Genomic DNA, 19,666 nt, shown 5'->3' on the forward strand with positions numbered 1-19,666 from the left:
CTGAAAGGGAAAAAGCACTAATTCAAAAGAAATAACCAAAAATGTAAAGAATCGACGAGTGATAGGATAAATTAGAGTCTATCTCAGTTTTAGATTCCTTTATGCTGTCCTGGCTTGGCAACCCAGTTAAAGTCCATATCTGCAATATTGCCCTGTATCTTGCGTGCTTAATTAGATGTAAAGGGCAGTTAATGGGCCTAGCAAAAGGCATAAATTGTTGGAAAAATATAAACAGTGATTGTGGAAAAATATATATATATGTGTGTATATATATTTTTTTTATATATATATACCCTATTCAGCCACCGTACAAGTCTCACTATGTGATAGCCACAGTGTTCACTGTTTTCTATACATCAGTGCATTTAATCATCCCAACACTGCCTTGAGCTGGGTAGTATCAGCCTCATTTTATAATAACGAAATCAAACTCTGATATGTTGAATGACTTGACCAAGGTCACAAAAGTACCAGGTGAAAGAACCTAAATATGTCTGACTCTAAGTCCATTATGTTCCTACTATTCCAGTCCCCTTACTGGCTTAGTACTTGAGTTCTGACAACAATGATCTGTTGTTCACCCGGTCCAGATATTCCTGAAGGGACTATTTAGCTGAGAATTTTATGGAGGGGGAGAAGAGGTTTATCTACAATGACTGCGACCACATTATGATGTGAGAACTTTATAAAAGTGACAAAATAGTAAGCATATGCATGTGTAAACATATACGTATACACACCTACCTACCATCTGCTAGGAAGTTAGAGAGTTGTATAGGCTGCTCTAGCTTTTTATGAGAAGAAAATAATTCTCAGGCTTATTATGACCCTCCACTGCACACAGGATATTTGAGTCTATGTTACTTCCTCTGTCATGTTATCAGATACCTTCATTGGTTATAGGAGCCCAGGACTTCACCGTTTGACAGTTTCAGGCTAATTATGATTTATGAAAGGTCCCTGGGTGATGCAAACGGTTTGCACTTGTCTACTAACCTAAAAGTTGGCGGTTCAAACCCACCTAACAACACCATGAAGAAAGGATTTGTTTCTGTAAATATTACAGCCAAGAAAACCCTATGGAACAGTTCTACTCTGTAACACATTGGGTTGCCATGAGTCAGAATTAACTCGACAGCATCGGGTTTGGTTGTTTTCATTTTTTGCTTGTTTGTTTGTTTATGACCTATGAACTCATGACTGATTTCACTCACCAAAAAACCATGATTAGGATCATCAGCAACGGCTCAGTTCAGACATACACAGCAGCCCTCTGACTACACCCACCTAATTTAGTTAGAAGGTAGGCTCTTCACATTTGAAATAAGAAAAGTATAAAATTAATATTGAAATTAGCTTCCTTTCTATATTCTTCATTTTCTGTTTTTATGTTTCTTTCACAAAAGACTTCATCATGAAAAGGAGGAAGCCCAAACTGAAGTGAGTTAAAAACTTCATCTTCAAGAAAAGATTGTGGCTTGGCCCTGTGTTGAGGTAAGAATTGATGGTACATACAGGCAGGCTACGTCATTATACCTTCTCCTTCCCTTTTCTCTCGTCTCTTCTTTCTCCTTTCCTCTTCTACTTAATTCACTTTCAAAGCTTTTCTATTCTTTTCTCCTGGGAATTCAATATACCAAGAATGCTGCCTTCAGTGATCAATATTTCTATATCTCAAGAGGAGGATGTGAACTGTTAGGGACATAACTGTCCTGGAAAAATTAAGGGTGAAGAGTTACTGTGACATTGCTTGGTCCTGCTCTGTAACCCCGAGCCAAAAGGTTGCTGACCTTTGCTTTCCTTCCTACATCATACCTTGCTCTCATCTAATGATTTTCTAATCATTTCCTCTCCTATCCTAGGAAGACTGCATATATTTAGGCCACAAGGAATTCCACTGACCTTTTGAGCACTTGCTGTGTCCTCTGATTCTATAAGGCAGCCTCATTGTCTCTCAACCACCAACCGATAGTAGAATAAATGCTTTGTCCTACTGGATAAGTTATTCAGGCAAGAAAAACAGGTAATAATGGCGCTTTTTCTGGTCTTCCAATCACCATGAGAATTCTTCAATTGTTGTAAATCTCCCTCTTTGGAAACCTGAAATGGTTAAATATAGCTTTTTCACTCCCTGTCTAAACTCAGACCCTAATTCCTTTTCTCTATATTTTTCCTCTAAAGCTTCTTTTACCTCCTCTTTCTTTATAATATTAATCCCATTAAATATTTTGAAACAATCTCAAACTTACAGAAAAGTTGTATATCCAGTACAAATAATTTTTTCCTGAATCTTTTGAGAGTAACTTGCTAATTTGATGACCTATGCATTCCCCACAATCAAGGATATTCTCCTACATAACCAATATGTTGTTGTTGCTGTTGTTGGGTGCCATCGAGTCAGTTTCAACTCATAGCGGCCTTATGTACAAGAGAACAAAACGCTGCCTGGTCCTGCGCTATCCTCACAGTCCTTGTTATGCTCGAGCCCATTGTTGCAGCTACTGTGTCAATCCATCTCGTTGAGGGTCTTCCTCTTTTTCACTGACCCTCTACTTTAGCCAAGCATGATGTCCTTACCAGGGACTGATCCCTTCTGAAAACGTGTCAAAAATATGTGAGACGTAGTCTCTCAATCCTTGCTTCTGAGGAGCATTCTGGTTGTACTTCTTCCAAGAAAGATTTGTTCTTTCTTTTGGCAGTCCATGGTATATTCAATATTCTTCACCAACACTACAATTCAAAGCTGTCATTTCGTCTTTAGCCTCCCTTACTCATCATCCAGTTTTCACATGCGTACGAAGCAACTGAAAACACCATGGCTTGGGACAGGCGCACCATAGTCTTCAAGGTGACATCTTTGCTTTTTAACACCTTAAAGAGGTCTTTTGCATCTGATTTGTCCAGTGCGATGCATATTTTGATTTCCTTACTGCTGCTTCCATGGGTGTTGATTGTGGATCCAAGTAAAATAAAATCCTCGACAACTTCAATCCTTTCTCCGTTTTTCATGATGTTGCTTATTGGTCCAGTTATGAGGATTTTTGTTTTCCTTATGTTGAGGTGTAATCCATCCTGAAGGCTGTGGTCTTTGATCTTCATCAGTAAGTGCTGCAAGTCCTCCTCACTTTCAGCAAGCAAGGTTGTTCCACATGCACAACACAATCCTGGTGCCATGTTCTTCTTCATATAGTCCAGCTTCTTGGATTATTTGCTCAGCATACAGATTAAATAAGTACAGTGAAAGGATCCAACCCTGATCCACACCTTTCCTGACTTTACACCACAAAGTACCTCCTTGTTCCATTTGAACAGCTGCCTCTTGATCTATGTACAGGTTCCTCACGAACACAATTAAGTGTTCTGGAATTCCCATTCTTCACAATGTTATCCATAATTTGCTTTGATGCACACAGTCGAATGCCTTTGAATAGTCAATAAAACACAGGAAAACTGCTTTCTGGTATTCTCTGCTTTCAGCCAAGATCCATCTGACATCAACAATGATATCCCTTGTTCCACATCCTCTTCTGAATCCAGCCTGAATTTCTGGCAGTTCCCTGTCGATATACCGCTGCAGCCACTTTTGAATGATCTTCAACAAAATTTTGCTTGCATGTGATATTAATGATATTGTTCGATAATTTCCACATTCCATTGAATCACCTTTCTTGGGAATAGGCATAAATATGGATCCCTTCCAGTCAGTTGGCCAGGTAGTTGTATTCCAGATTTCTTGGCATAGATGAGTGAGCACTTCCAACACTGCATCTGTTTGTTGGAACATCTTAATTGGTATTTTGTCAATTCCCAGAGCCTTTTTTTTCACCAATGCCTTCAGTGCAGCTTGGAATTCTTCCTTCGGTACCATCAGTTTCTAATCATATGTTACTTCCTGAGATGGTTGAACATTGGCCAATTCTTTTTGGTACAGTGACTGTATTCCTTCCATCTTCTTTCGATGCTTCCTGCATCATTTAATATTTTCCTCATAGCATCTTTCAATATTGCAACTTGAGGCTTGAATTTTTTCTTCAGTTCATTCAGCTTGAGAAATGTTGAGTGTTCTTCCCTTTTGGTTTTCTATCTCCAGGTCTTTTCACATGTCATTGTAATACATAACATATATCTATATATATAGATATAGATATGACCATCAAAATCAGGAAATGTACATTGCACATTACCACCATCTAATTTGGGAGACCCCATTCAGATTTTGCCAATTGTTCCAATAATGGCCTATGAAGCAAAAGGATCCAGTTCAGGACTGTGGGTTATATTTAGTTGTTCCTGTTTCTTTAGTTGGAAACAGTTCCTCAGTCCATCTTTGACTTTCATGACATTGGTGTTTTTTTAAATTCACAGGCTGGTTACTTTGTAGAATGTCCTTGGGTTTGTGTCTGTTTCCTCTTGATTGGGTTCATGGTATGCCATCTTTGGGTAGAATGCCACACAAGAGATGCTGTGTGCTTCTTATTGCATCCTATCAGGTGATCTGTCCCATTAGTGGTGATGTTCACTTTTATCACTTCATTTAGATAGTATGTGCCTGGCTTCTTTCAAATTCCTAAGTATGTTGGTGGGGATACTTTCAAAGTATGTAAATATTCTGTTCCTCATCAAGCTTTTAATTCATGTATTTATGTCAGTATAGATTCTCATCCAACCAACCAACCAGTTGTCATTGAGTCATTTCCAACTCATGGCAACCCCATGTGTGTCAGAGTAGAACTGTGCTCCAAAGGGTTTTCAGTGGCTGAATTTTCTGAAGTAGATTGCCAGGACTTTCTTTTAAGGCATCTCTGGGTGGACTTGAGCCTCCAACCTTTTAGTTAGCAGCCAAGCATTACTGTTTGCCCCTCCCAGGGACTCCATAGATTCTCATAGTTTCCAATTTTATTTCATCTATCCCCATATATATAATTAATCTACACCTCTTCCACCATCCTCTCTCCAGCCCAGACTCCCTCCTCACTCTGCTTGGACCCTGATTCCTTACCCTCCTCTTCCGCAGCAATACATACCCTCCTACCTTTCTTCAGTTCTAAGCTGTGCCACTGAGCACAGATTCCTACTTCTCTGTTTCCCACCTGATGCATTTAGGACTAAATTGTTCTGTCAGAGAAAAGAAGAGGAAAAGGAAAGGAAAGGGCACTTTTGGTATTCTTTTGCTCTCTTTCCTTCTCTTGTTTCCCATCCATCTTGGCCTATCCTGACCCCTCTTACTTTTACCAACTCTCACATCCATCTATTCAAGCACTCAAGGCAGGATTGAACAATAGGGTACAGCATAAACTCCCCTAGTCAGACTGCAAGTGTCTGAGCCCTGGGGTGGGGATTTATATGCTGTGTGACCTTGAGTAAATTACTTTCCCTTTCTAAGCCTAAGTTGCATGGTCTATAAAGCCAGCATCTTAATAGTGCCTATTGCTTCATGTTATCAGAATGAAATGAGAGTGCATGTAAAGCCTTTCCTGCCTGTCACAAAATAGCACTAAATAAACATTATTGATTGTTATTTCCCATCTTTTCTATTCTAGGTTCCTGTTTTCTTCTTTTTTTAATCTCACCTATTATTCTGAATTTTCTTTCTTATTGTCTCATGCCTTTTTCACATTTATCTTCTTAGACTATTTCACCTTCCTGCTCTTCTTGACTCATTTTACTTTGCCTTTTGTACGTGCATAAGATGTGCTGAAGGAAGGCATTGGGTTGACACCCATAGAAGTCCTAATGGAGATGGTTTTGCTCGAGCTGGAATTCTCACAGCTCTCCATGCCCCAGTGCTATATGCTCATAGGGTGTCAGACAGTGTAATGTGGTTTCTGCATTCTCCAGCCCTGCCTGGGACAGCAATGAGGCATTTTCACCACTTATCCTTAGTTGAGCTAGGGAGAAAAATCTTAGAGGAAGGCCAAATAACAGAGTCTCTGAGGAAGGACTGAGGTGGACATAGATATACAAGAGCTGTTGCTTGCCAGTTAAGTCTGCTACCTCTAACTGCTTTGGAGTTGGTGAAGAGGAGAGGGTGATCTTGTGAACATATGTGCAGAGCTGCATCTGACTTTGCTCTCTTCTTAGAATTTTGTCATTTTCTGGTAGATGAAATGTAAGCTCCTGTGAAGCAAGGCCATTGCCCTTAGTCGAGTAGCTTCCAAAGGGAGAGCCAAGTGAGAGGGCAGGGGATGAATGACTGTCATCAATGAGAGATACCTGCCTCCCAACCAAGAGCTAAGGTTCAGTCATGGGCAAATGATCTGGGAAGAGTGATCTCAGTTTACTAAATTTTTTTTCCTCTCTTTTTTTTAAAATGTGCTTTAAGTGAAAGTTTATAGCTCAAGTCAGTTTCTCATACAAAAACTTATACACACACAGTTAAGTGACCCCAGCTGCTCTCCCTAAAATGTGACAGCACATTCCTCTTTTCCACCCTGGATTTCCCATGTCCATCCAACCAGCTCCTGTCCCCTTTTGCCTTCTCATCTCGCCTCCGGACAGGAGTTGCCCATTTAGTCTCATGTGTCTACTTGAACTAAGAAGCATACTCTTCCCAAGTATGATTTTATGTATTATAGGCCAGTTTAAACCTTTTCTGAAGAGTTGGATTCAGGAATGGTTTTAGTTCTGGGTTAACAGAGAGTCCGTGGGCCATGTCTTCCAGGGCTCAGCTTTGTATAGTCTTGATACCTCACCCAATTACAAAAAAGGATTTGGGAACCCTGCATGGTGGAAAGGGTGGTGGTACTGTTAATTAAAACCCAAAAAACCTATTGTCATCGAGTTGATTCTGGCTCATAGTGATCCCATAGGACAGAGTAGAACTGCTCCATAGGGTTTCCAAGGCTGTAAATCTTTATGGAAGCAGATTGCCACATCTTTCTCCCACAGAGCGGCTGGTGGGTTCAAACCGCTGACCTTTTGGTTAGCATCCAACCACTTTAACTACTGCACCACCAGGGCTCCTACCATTGATCAGAAAAAAATAATGGTTGAGGGGTAGGGAGCATATGTTGAGAGGCCTTCTAAATGGGCATTTCCTAACCCCCATATTTAGTGTTGCCAGCCCTACACTCCAGTCAGTTTTTATTATGTTTATCCGTTTTAGTCTTTATAGCCCTTATCATCCAACATCTTTTCTTTTTTCTTTGCTTGCCTAATCTGGGTGGTCCAAAAGATTAAGCACTCGACTACTAGCCAAAAGATTGGCAGTTTGAATCCACCCAGAGGCTCCTCAGAAGAAAGGTCTGGCAATCTGGTTCTGAAAGGTCACAGCCTTGAAAACCCTATGCAGTAGTTCTACTCTGCACACGTGGGGCTGCCCTGAGTTGGAATTGACTCGACAGCCACTAGCAACAACAATCTATCTCCCCAGTAGAGAATAAGCTTCATGAGGCAGGAATCTTACCACTCCTGTTTATATCTCCAGTGCCTGGTACAGTGCCTGGCATAGCATGTGTGTTGATAAAATTCATTGAATGAACGAATGAGGCAATTCGATTATTACATTAAATTCTCTCTATATCCATTAATCATATTCCCATTTTCTCAATTTTCCATGTTTGTATGTAAGCACAATGAAGAAGAACAACAGGACATCTACCACAAAAACCAATGAGCCTGGTGACCTCTACATCCCACAGTCCCAGGATCCAGGGGATCTTCAAAATATGTTAGATGGCGGAGAGTATCCCCCTTTCGTATCTCCTCCCATGTTAGAGAGCAATTTTATCCAGGTAAATAACACTCACACTCTGAGTTCATTTCCCATAACTGTAGTGATTAATTTTCTCAAAGACAGCTGAAAAGGTTGGGTGGAGAATTGTTTTAAATGTGGCAAGGGAAATGTGTGGTACAATTAAAACAGTCAGTTTTGGAACTTTAAACAGTCAAAAATAATTACATTGTTTAAGTCTAATGACTCTGTTTCAAATTTTCTCACCAAACTCTTATCAAGAAATTCTGTCTTAATGCTACCAAAATAATCTATCATTCTTCCAAAATTACATGAAAGGATTATAGTGATTTTTAAGAATACCCTGCCACAGGAAATCATTCAGGTAACGGCTTTCACAGATTTAGAAGACATTTTAAAGAATAAAATCTGTGGCACAACTAGGGGTTAAACTGAATTTTGACTCAAGGGAAAATATAAGTGTCAAATAGTGTTGAGGAGAAAAGTCTCCTTTTCATAAGAACGTACCTTTCAAAGCAGCTGGGAGCAGTTCTAGCTTTCCTCTAAACATTCAACATTAAAATGTTCAGACCAAGAAACGAGGAAATGAGTTAAATAGTTTAGGCCACACCTCCAAACTCCATAGAAATGCCATATCAAAGCCTAACACTAAACACTAGGCTATTACTTCTGACTCCAACATATTCAAGCAGCTAGCTACTCAGCTGACTCCATGGAGGGGGAACAGGAAGGACAACAGACACTTCTTCAAAAGGTAAGGAAAATTCATCATCCATAAACATGTTCTCTACGTTGATACCTGGGTACCAGCAAGATCCCTTCATCTCCGGTGTACCATCAGCAGAGGTGAAGCCTCGAGAAACATCTCATGTTCACGGGATGACCCCTGGAACACATGTAATAAGTCATGACTTGCTGTGTTTTACCGTCTTCATACTTCTTTCCTACTAGTAATCATTATATTTTTTCACATTTCTTCTTGTGCCCTTTTCAAATTACCTTTTGCACTCTAATGAAATTACATGGCACTTGCACTACACCCAAGGCGGTAGTTAGCAGTCTGCAGACTGTGCATGGCTCGGTGTCATAATTTAATAACTTGTTCCCTTCAAAATATACAACTTCTCTCAGTTTGATGTCTTTGGCATCAAGCTAACAAGATTCCTGACTCAACAGACCTAAAAAAAAAAAACCATTGCCGTCAAGTTGATTTCAACTCATACCATCCCATAGTGTTTCCAAGGAGTACCTGGTAGATTTGAACTGCCGATCTTTTGGTTAGCAGCCAAGGCTCTTAACCACTACGCCACCAGGGTTTCCAATAGACCTAAATGAAAAGGAAAAACAATTATCTCACATAGAACAAAAAAGTCACAGGGTATCACCTCACTCCCAGGGAGCCATCAAAGACTCAGGCTCTGTTTTTTAGTTCTGTGACTGTCAAGCTAGTTCCCTTTCTGACATCACATCCAGACCACACAACAACAGTTGCAAGCAGCAGAAGAGATATGTCTAATCCTTGTGTCTCTTTGTAAGGCCTGGGAAGCCTTTCCCAGAAGCCACCAGGAGGTCTCCTCTGCGTCTCACTGGCCAGGCCTGGGTCACATGCTCCTGCTGACAGCAGTCTCTGGCCAGGGGGTTGGGATCACCATGACTGGTTTAGGTTAATCAGGATTTACCCCTGAGCTGGGTCACCAGCCTTGAGAATGGATACTGGACAAAATCAGGATTCTGTTAATCAGGAAGGAGAAGGCCATGTCTTCCTGCAGGTAATCAACAGTGTGCAACAACCTCTTTCTAAACACACTGGTTATTAAGTGATTCATTTTTCAGCTGAACCACTTATTGTATGGCTGAGAAGCCAAGTGTAACCCCTTCCTGGCTTCCTTCATATCCCTATCTGCCCACTTTCCAGATTCCTCCTCTGCCAACTGGCAGAGATTTTCCTGCCCAAGATTCTGGGTCTTTAGAGTTTTGGGCATGCTGTCCCTATACCTGGAAAGCTCTCCTCTTCGCCCAGCTAGTTTCTCTCCCTCACAGTTCAGGCCTCAGCTAGAAGTCTCTTCCTCAGGGGAGGCTTCCAGGATACTATCTCTAGGGCATGTTGGAACCAGCTGATTGTTAAGTGTTCAGGAAGCTTGCAAAGTTGTTCTGTTGTTAAACACAACCGTTATAAAAATTAGATTACATAAACTGATATTTGAATAAATTATATTCAAAAGAAAGGCAATAAACACTAAAAATTCATTATTTCTATTATTTCACTAATATTTATGCTCTTGAGGTTACGGGCACAAGAGTTTGGCAAAAGTCAATAAGGGCTTCTGTGAGAATGAGTTGGCTATATGGCATCTAAAATAAAGAATATTGTATCTTATTACTTGTGCTTCACATCTTTTATATCGGTAAAATTTATAACAAACTGGAGAGTGTGAGTGTGCGTGTATGTGTGTGTGTCTTCTGAGAGCCGGTTGTCAAACACTTACCAGCATGTATCCCCAATCTAAGCTAAGTCAAGTCCCCTGTTATACACTCCCAACAGCACCTTGAACTTGGTAACACTTTTCAAATAATATTTACGTACTTCATTGTCAAACAGTCCAGCAGTTCCTCACAAGGTTAAACACAGAGTTACCATATACCCAGAAATTCTACTCCTAGATATATATTCAGGAGAAATGAAAACATATGTCCATATAAAAACTTGAACATGAATGTTTATAGCAGCATTATTCAAAACAGCCAAAAAGTGGAAACAACCCAAATGTCCATAGACTGATAAATGGGTAAATGAAATGTGATATCTCCAGAAAATGAAATATTAATCGGCCATAAAAAGGAATAAGTATTGATATATGCTACAACATGAATGAACCTTGAAAACATTATGCCCAATGAAAGAAGCGAGACATGAAAGGCCACATACTGTATGGCTCCATTTATAAGAAATGTCTAGAAGGCGGCAAATTATTGAGGCAGAAAGTAGATTAGTGGTTGCTTAGGGCTGATGGGGAGGTTGGGGGAAATGGAGTTGATGCATATGAAGTTTCTTTTTGTTGTTATAAAAATGTTCGAAAATCGATTGTGGCGATGGTTGCATAACTCATGTAATGAAAACCATTGAATTGTACTCCTTAAGTGAGTGAATTGTATGATATGTAAGTAAATTAAAAAAAAAAAACTATATATATATATGTAAAAGCACGTGATTGTCTAATGTTTGCCTTCCCTGGTAGAACCCCATGGGCCAGGGACCATGTCTCTAAGCAGTGTCATGAACAAGTGAAAAAACAAATGCATCATGATCCATTTCTCCTTTATTTTCTCTCATCCCTTACACTGCTCAGGTAAGCAGGGTGGTCAGGAACATGTACTTTACCAGAAAACTCTTCTCATTCTCTGCATTCAGGTCAACAGGAGAGGTGAATCCATTTACCTTCATAACCGAGCCAACTGGGTGACCGTAGGCATCTGTTCTTCCAGTCACACCCAGAAGATCCCCAACGTGATGCTGCTGGCACACCTGACACCCACCACCCAGAAAGATACAGAACACATGTTTGAAAGCCTCCTGACATCACCTTCTGCGGAGAAACTGGTGCTTACCAGGCGAGTTACAAAAGAACGAGGTTAAGAGTCTTACACAAAATGTGCTTTACCTGCCCTCCCCCGGGAGCTGAAAATGAAAACACGGACAATTGCTCCAAAGGAGCTTTCCACGGGCTGTCATCCCTGTTGCAAATGACAAAAGAGTTGCATCCTTAAAACTGAGGGAAAGCATTCACCATAAACTGGCGGCCAAACAGGTGGTTAATTTGTTTTAATTAAATCTAAATAACAGGAAGTAAAACCTCATAATAAACTACCTCTCTAGAATATGCCCCTCACCTCCCTCCAATTCTCACCTTGCATCAGAATTAGCTCTGGTCTTATTTCAGCCACTAACTAACCTGCTGTATAAAAACAAACAAAAACTGCTGCCGTTGAGCCAATTCCAACTCATGGCAACCCCTTGTGTGTTAGAGTAGAACTGTGTTCCCCACAGTTTTGGATGACTGATTTTTTGAAGGTAGATCACTAGGTCTTTCTTCCAAGAATTAGCTGTATAATCTTGAGCAAATCACTTCTGTAAGTATCAACGTTGTAGGATTTACTAAATGGGACAATTTCTCACGGTAAATCGTCGATATATTCATTTTCTAGGGCTGCATAAGAAAATACCACAAACTGGGCGGCTTACAGAAATAGAAACTTATTATCTCACAGTCCTGGAGTCTGAGAGTCCAAGATCAGGGTGTCAGCTATGCTGACTCCTTCTGAGGCTTTGAGAGAGAATCTATCCCAAGCCCTCCTCCCAGCTTCTGGTAGCTCCAGACATTCCTTGGCTTGCAGCTGCAGTGTACAAGGCATTCTTCCTCTCTTTGTTTCTATGCATCTTCTCCCCTTTTCTAAGGACGGGGTCACAGAAGATTAGAACCCACCCTATTCCTGTATGTCCTTATGTTAACCTAGCTGATAACATCTTCAGGTATGCTGTTTCCAGACAAAGTCACAGGTACCAGGGGTTAAGACTTCAATGTATCTTTTCTAAAAAAAGGGGACATAATTCAATCCATAACAGTTGACGTTCAAATTTTTTTAATGATATTGTGTATTCTGTGAAGGTTTACATAGCAGTTTAGGTTCTCATTCAACAATTTCTATACAAATTGTTCAGTAACATTTGTTACATTCTTCACAACGCTTGAACATTCTCATTTCCTTTCTGGTTGTTCCATTTCCGTCAATCTAGTTTCTCTTTCCATTTACCTTCTCATCTTTGTTTAAAGTAATTGTTGACCATTTGATCTCATATAGATGATTTTTTAAAAGAATCACTGTACTCATGAGTGATATTCTTTATTTTCCAGGCCAATATGTTATTTAGCTATGGCATTCTAATTTTTTAATACATTGAGGTCTTAGGAATATGACTAAGACCACATGGCCCACACAAGCCTGATTATTTCTCAGTGTACTAAAAATTGAAGTCCAAGGCCTCAAAAGCTAAGGACCAGACCTGGGAACATGGCAACCACAATAAAGTACTGCCCCGAACATGCCTTTCCCTACTCAGACCTGTCTGAGAGACAAGCCTGTTGTCCTGAGTCTCCTTCTTCAAACTGTTACAAAATATAAAATGAAAGATATTATTACAATTAGACCTCCAGATGATGTTACATTTGCCTTTGTCTGCAGGTTCCTTCCTCTGCAGTTGGTGACTCTTTCTGTGCACGATGCTAAGAACATGCGCCTCAAAGTAAAGCTGGTGAGTGGTCGAGCCTACTACCTACAGCTCTGCGCCCCCGCGTGTAAACAGGAAGCCTTATTTTCTCAGTGGGTGGAACTCATTGCCCTCTTGAATCAGGAGAAGAACAAAATTTCTAAAGTGTCAGAAGTCTCAAGCCTCTCAGAAATCACAAATAGCACAGAAATCACAGGCTCTGTGGACATCATGGATATTGCAGCGTTCACAGCTTTGCAGACCCCGTGTGTGCATCCGTACACAGACCCCGCCCACGCCATGGACAGTGTGGATTTCTCAGAGTTCACAGACGTCACCGACGTCACCGACGTCACGGATGTTCCAGAAAATGAGATTACAGAGATCCCAGATGTAAGAATTGTCACAGAAGTCACAGAAGTCGTAGAGATCTCTGATGACACAAACAGGCCAGAGGTCACCGTGGTGTTTGAAAACGACGACATATTAAGGGCCAAGGAAGAGGAAAAAGTAAGTGATGTGAAAGATTTTCATTCTTCTTTTATTTTTTTTTAGTAGACTTTATTTTTTAGTGCAGTTTTAGTTTGCAGAAAATTATGCAGAAAGTACAGAGTTCCCACAAAAAAAGACCAGACTTACTGGCCTGACAGAGACTGGAGAAACCCCAAGAGTATGGCCCCCCAACATCCTTTTAGCTTGGTAATGAAGTCATTCCTGAGGCTTACCCTTCAACCAAAGATTAGACCAACCCATAAAACAAAATGAGACTAAAGCGGCACACCAGCCCCGGGGCAAGGACTAGAAGGTGGGAGGGGACAAGAAAGCTGGTAATAGGGAACCCAAGGTCGAGAAGGGAGAGTTAACATGACAGGGGGTTGTTAACTAATGTCATAAAACAATATGTGTACTAACTGTTTAATGAGGAGCTAGTTCATTCTGTAAACCTTCATCTAATGCACAATAAATAAATAAAAGGAAGTACAGAGTTCCCATATACACCCCTATGTCCCCTGTCTCCCTTACACACAGTTTCCCCTATTATTAACGTGTTACATTCTTGTACATTTGATACAATTGGTGAGCTAATATGGATAATGTTGTTATTAACCAAAGCTCATAGTTTACATTAGGGTTCACTCTTTTTGTTGTACAGTCCTGTGGGGTTTGACAAATGCTTGTTGTCATGTGTCCAACATTCCAGTATGGTAGAGAATATTTTCACTGCCCTAACAATGCCCTGTGCTCCACCTATTCATCCCTCTCCCCCTCCCCCTGAGTACCTGGCAACCACTGATCTTTTCACAGTCTCTATATTTTTGCCTTTTCTAAATGTCATATACTTGGAATCACAGTATGTAGCTTTTTCATACTGGCTTCTTAGCAGTTTGCATTTGAGGTTCCTCTATATTGTCTTGTAGCTTGATAGCTCATTTTGTTTTACTGCTGAATAATACTCCATTGTATGAATGTACCATAGTTTGTTTATTCATTCACCTACTGAAGGACATCTTGGCTGCTTCCAATTTTTGGACTTTCAATTCTTTAATAATCAAGAACAAAAATGATAACCAAGTTCACTCTTCTTGGTTGGCTGACTGACATTGATTACCAGAATGCTATGGGACCATAAAAAAATAAAAAATAAAATTTTTTTTTATGGGACCTAAAAAATAAAAAAAATTTTTTTTTTTTATTCTAACTGACCTAATTTTGATAATGAGATTTGATCCCTGGGAATCTGATATAAAATTGTTGGAAGATGTCCTGAGACATCCTTACCATCAAAGTTTACCCATTATCAGAAAGTTGTGATCTGGTGGAAAAAAAGTCTGGAACCTAAGTTAGAAGGCTTGGGTAGAATCTTACTGTGCTGCATATTAGTTCTGTGACTTTTAACTAGTCACTGGACCTACATGAGCCTCAGTTTTCTCATCTCTACAAGGAGAATATTAATATAATGCAAGGGTTATTTTAAGATTTAAATGTGTATATAAAAATACCCAATACCTTGAAGGATGAAATGAAATTTCTGTAGATAAAGATGAGATTGGAAGTAGGAAAATGAAAAACTGAAAGAAGTGAGTAGCTTTAGAAGAGGCCAGAAAGTAAAAAAACACAGGGCCATATCCAAGAATGGTTAGTTCAGTTTGGCTGAAGCATAATACATGTGGAAAATATTAGAATGTAGGACTGGGAAGTTACTTGCAACCCTTGAATGCCAAATTAAGAAGTTTGGACTTCACTCTTTGGATAAGCCTTAGCCACCAAAGTCTTCTGTGGAAGGGAATGAAGGAGCCGTGTATTTAAAAGACTAATCTGATGGCAGGACAGATTGTAGGTAAAGAGGTCAGTGTGAAGACTACTGCTGAAAAACCTTCAGTAGGGCCACAGTGGAAATATGGCCAAAAGTAAGGGTAAGTATTTCACAGAAGAAGAAACAATAAGTAGAGTGAAAAACTGTTTAACCTCACTAGTAACCAAAGAAATGCATATCTAGAAAAAAATTTAATCTATGACACTTAATTTAAGAAAAAATTCAACATTAGTAAAGGTGTGGTGAACTTGGAACTTGTGTACATTCCTGGTAAGTGAGAATTGGTACAAACTTTCTTGAAATCATAATGAATCAAGAACCTTAAAAATATTAATACCCACTGATTCAGTGATTCCACTTCTAACAGTCTTTCCAAGGACTTAATGAGAAATAGGAATGAGGATTTAGCTACAAAGATGTTAATCGTACCATGTTTATAATAATGAAAACATGGAAACAACCTAAATATCCAGTGCAGAGGAAGAGCTAAATAAATGTATATCCATGAAGGACAGGTGCCATGTGCATCTTGTTTAGGACCTACCATATTGTCTGGAAAGATCATAGTCACTCAGGAAATATTTGTTCAGTGAATGAATATCCAGTTATTATCACATTTTTAAAGAACTTTTCTTGACTTAGAAAGGTGCTCAGGATATAGGGTTGTGCGAAAAAGGAAGAATATTATCCCTATCATGTACAAATATATTTACACGCACCCACAACAAAAGGGAAAAACTCCATCTTGTTAACAGCAGTTTATCTCTGGATTGTGGGATTATAAGCAAGTCATGTTTTTTGTCTTTACACTTTTCTGTATATTCTGTTTCCTACAATAAAAGTACTTAATTTTTAATTAGAAAAATTTGGGGTAGTTTTACCAAAAATTTTAAAAGCAAGAGGAAAATGCTTACAGTAAAATTGTAAGTGAGAAGGGTAGGATGCAGAACTCTAATATGATCTCAAATCACACAGATACAAAATAAGCCAAAATACCAGAATGAAATGTACTGTAGGAGTAGTAGTTATTTATGCCTTATAGGGTTTTCCAAATATTCTGTAGTAAATACATATTTCATCGTCGGGGGAAAAAATGAAGTTCAATTTTTTTTTAATAATTTTTATTGTGCTTTAAGTGAAAGTTTACAAATCAAGTCAGTCTCTCACATTAAAAACTTATATACACCTTACTACATACTCCCAATTACTCTACCCCCAATGAAACAGCCCACTCCCTCCTTCCAGTCTCTCTTTTCATGACCATTTTGCCAGCCTCTAATCCCTACTGCCCTCTCATCTCCCCTCCAGACAGGAGATGCCAACATAGTCTCAAGTATCCACCTGACACAAGTAGCTCACTCCTCATCAGCATCTCTGTCCAACCCATTGTCCAGTCCAATCCATGTCTGATGAGTTGGCTTCAGGAATGGTTCCTGTCCTGGGCCAACAGAAGGTTTGGGGACCATGACTGCCGGGGTCCTTCTAGTCTCAGTCAGACCATTAAGTCTGGTCTTTTTATGAGAATTTGGGGTCTGCATCCCACTGTTCTCCTGCTCCCTCAGGGGTTCTCTGTTGAAGTTCATTTTTTAAAGAAACAGATTACTGCAGTATTTTCAGGGTAGTGTAGGAGAGGTAAGGGACTAGGTGGTGGCAATGGGAGGAAGAAGGTACAAACACAAAGAATATTACAGGGATGGTATCAGTAGGGCTGAGTGACCTGACAGAAATTCAGAGGTAGCCAGGGAGTGACCAGGACAGGTAGGGCATTAAGAGAAACTGGAAAATTAAGAGAAAAAGGAGGTTGTAGGGTGTTAATTTTTAGGTACAGGTTCTAAGTTTAAAAAAAATGAAAACAAACAAAAAAACTAGTGTTATTATGATTACCCTGCCCACATCACCTATTAGATGCTCTTGAATCAAGAACAGCCTCAGATTGAGGAGTAGGTGGCAAGGCATTGCTAGAAAACCTTCCTTACCCCAACAACTCAAAGAAAGGAAGTCATTAAGTACTAACTTTCTCATGTGAGGTGGCCTTCATGTGCATGACAACATGAGTTTTTTTTAATTTAATTTTATTTTTTGTGAATATGTACACAGCAAAGGATACCCTGTTTCAACAAATTCTACATGTACGATTGAGTGACATTGTTTACGTTCTTCAAGTTGTGTAACTGTTCTAACTATCCTTTCCCAAATTATTCCAGAGTTAATGTAAAGTTACTGCCCCATAAGCTTCTCATCTAACTTTTCGAGATGCCGTTGTCTGTTTGATCCCACATAGATAACTCTTTGAGAGAGCACAATGCTCAAGGCAGACATACTTTACTAATTAGGTTAAACTGTTGCTTGGTTCAAAGCAGACTTCTGGGAAAAGTTTTGGTTTGAGGTTTAAACATTATCTCAGGGCAATAGTTTCAGGTGTTCATCCAGCCTCAATGGATTCTGAAACAACTTGAGATTTTAAATGCATTGCATTAGACAGCAGTGAGGCAGGCCCCCGGCCCCACCCTGAGAGCCTCCTTCTAACACCAGTCTCTGCTCTTCCCAGTGGCCCCCAGCACCAAGCCTCCCTTCATCATTACTGCACCTGTGCACTCTGGGCACTCAGCAAATATGAATGAAATGAGTGATCACTTTATTAACCACTGCATAAATAATCTACTTCTGTATGATGCTCTTCTATTACCCAATTTGCTGTTGCTTATTATTTTCAAAGGCAAAAGATGAAAACATTCTGAGGACTGGGTGTCTACGAGATATAAAAACTAAGAATGAGCCCAAAGGACCCTCCAAACACGTCACCATCTCAAACATAACGCTGACTTTTGAAGGTGAAAGATGTTTTCAAACTACCTTGACTCCAGAAAAAATTGAGGCAAATATATGTGAAGAGATGGATGGCAAAACCTCTGAAGAAAAGACCGATTTCAAAAATACGGCTGTCAAAGTTGAAAAATCCAGGTATGTGAGGCAGGGGAATGCTAAGGGGTTCTATGACCTAAAGTAATGTAAATATGTGTGTCCTTTAAAGTCTGTGTAATGCAGGTGCTTGTCACCTGTTCAGAGAGAGAAGTAGTATCATTGAATGACTATGTAGTCAACTCCTAAAAATCCGCGTTAGGTTCAAACTTGCCTAATTTTTATTGTCCCGCCAGCTTCTCCACCATTCAGTTGTCATTCTGGGCTGCCTGCTTGATGTCAATTGTGTGGGCTGCAGAAAACATAATAGACTCACAGTGTTCACATTTTGGAGTTGTTGTTGTTATTACTGTGTGCCCTCAAGTCGACTCGAACTCATAGTGACCCTATAGGACAGAGTAGAACTGCCCCATAGGGTTTCCTAGGCTGTAGTCTTCACAGGAGGGAGCCCTGATTGTGCAATTTTTTACCTGGATGCTAAGGGAAAGGTTGGCATTAAACCCACCCAGGAGATCCGTGTGAGAAAGACCTAAAGATCTACTTCCCTAAAGATTTAAAAAAAAACAAACAAACATTGCCATCAAGTAGATTCCAACTCATATCAACCCTACAAGACAGAGTAGAACTGTTCTTCAGGATTTCCAAGCCTGTAAACTTTATGGAAGCAGATTGCCACATCTTTCTCCCTTGGAGCAGCTGGTGGGTTGGAAATTCCAACTTTTTGGTTAGCAGCCAAGACTTAAGCACTGTGCCATCAGGGCCCCCTCCCTAAAGATTAAACTAAAAAAACCTATTGTTGTTGAGTCAATTCTGACTCATAGTGACCCTATAGATTACAGCACTGGAAACCCTATGGGGCATAGGGTTGCTATGAGTCAGAATGGCCTTGATGGCGTTACTAGAGCAGATCATCAGGTCTTTTCTCTCTTTCTGTTAGCAGCCAAGTGCTTAATCATTGCATTACCAAAAACCCCAAAACCCATTGCCATTGAGTCCATTCCAACTCAGCGACCCTATCGGACAGATACTGCTACATAGGGTTTCCAAGAAGCTGCTGGTGGATTTGAACTGGTGACCTTTTAGTTAACAGCCAAGCTCTTAACTACTGCGCCACGAGCACTCCTTATTTCAGAGTTAGGGGTGTTTATCTCAGGAGTGAGGGACTGAGCCCAAGAGACAGAAAGGGCCACATAAACCAGAGACTACATCAGCCTGAGACCAGAAGAACTAGATGGTGCCTGGCTACAACCGATGACATCCCTGACAGAGAACACAACAGAGAACCCCTGAGGGAGCAGGAGAGCAGTGGAATGCAGGCCCCAAATTCTCATAAAAAGACCAGACTTAATGGTCTGACTGAGACTAGAAAGACCATGGTGGTCATGGTCTCCAGACCTTCTGCTGGCCCAGGACAGGAACCATTCCCAAAGCCAACTCTTGAGACAGAGGTTGGACTGGACAATGGGTTGGAAAGGGA

At 40.2% G+C, this 19,666-nt stretch overlaps 1 protein-coding gene across 1 annotated transcript; it reads left to right on the top strand.

The window, feature by feature from the left end:
• Positions 1 to 1,410: 1,410 nt before the first annotated feature.
• Positions 1,411 to 18,277, top strand: GARIN2 (golgi associated RAB2 interactor family member 2). The gene is made up of 5 exons (XM_049897535.1): positions 1,411 to 1,494; positions 7,571 to 7,733; positions 11,103 to 11,302; positions 12,932 to 13,466; positions 17,987 to 18,277. The coding sequence occupies exons 2-5, from the start codon at positions 7,575 to 7,577 to the stop codon at positions 18,275 to 18,277; spliced, it is 1,185 nt and encodes a 394-aa protein (XP_049753492.1). The 5' UTR covers positions 1,411 to 1,494; positions 7,571 to 7,574.
• The last annotated feature ends 1,389 nt before the right edge of the window (positions 18,278 to 19,666 follow it).

Source organism: Elephas maximus, chromosome 10 (assembly GCF_024166365.1).
Source record: "Elephas maximus indicus isolate mEleMax1 chromosome 10, mEleMax1 primary haplotype, whole genome shotgun sequence".
In the NCBI taxonomy this organism is placed as follows: Eukaryota; Metazoa; Chordata; class Mammalia; order Proboscidea; family Elephantidae; genus Elephas; species Elephas maximus.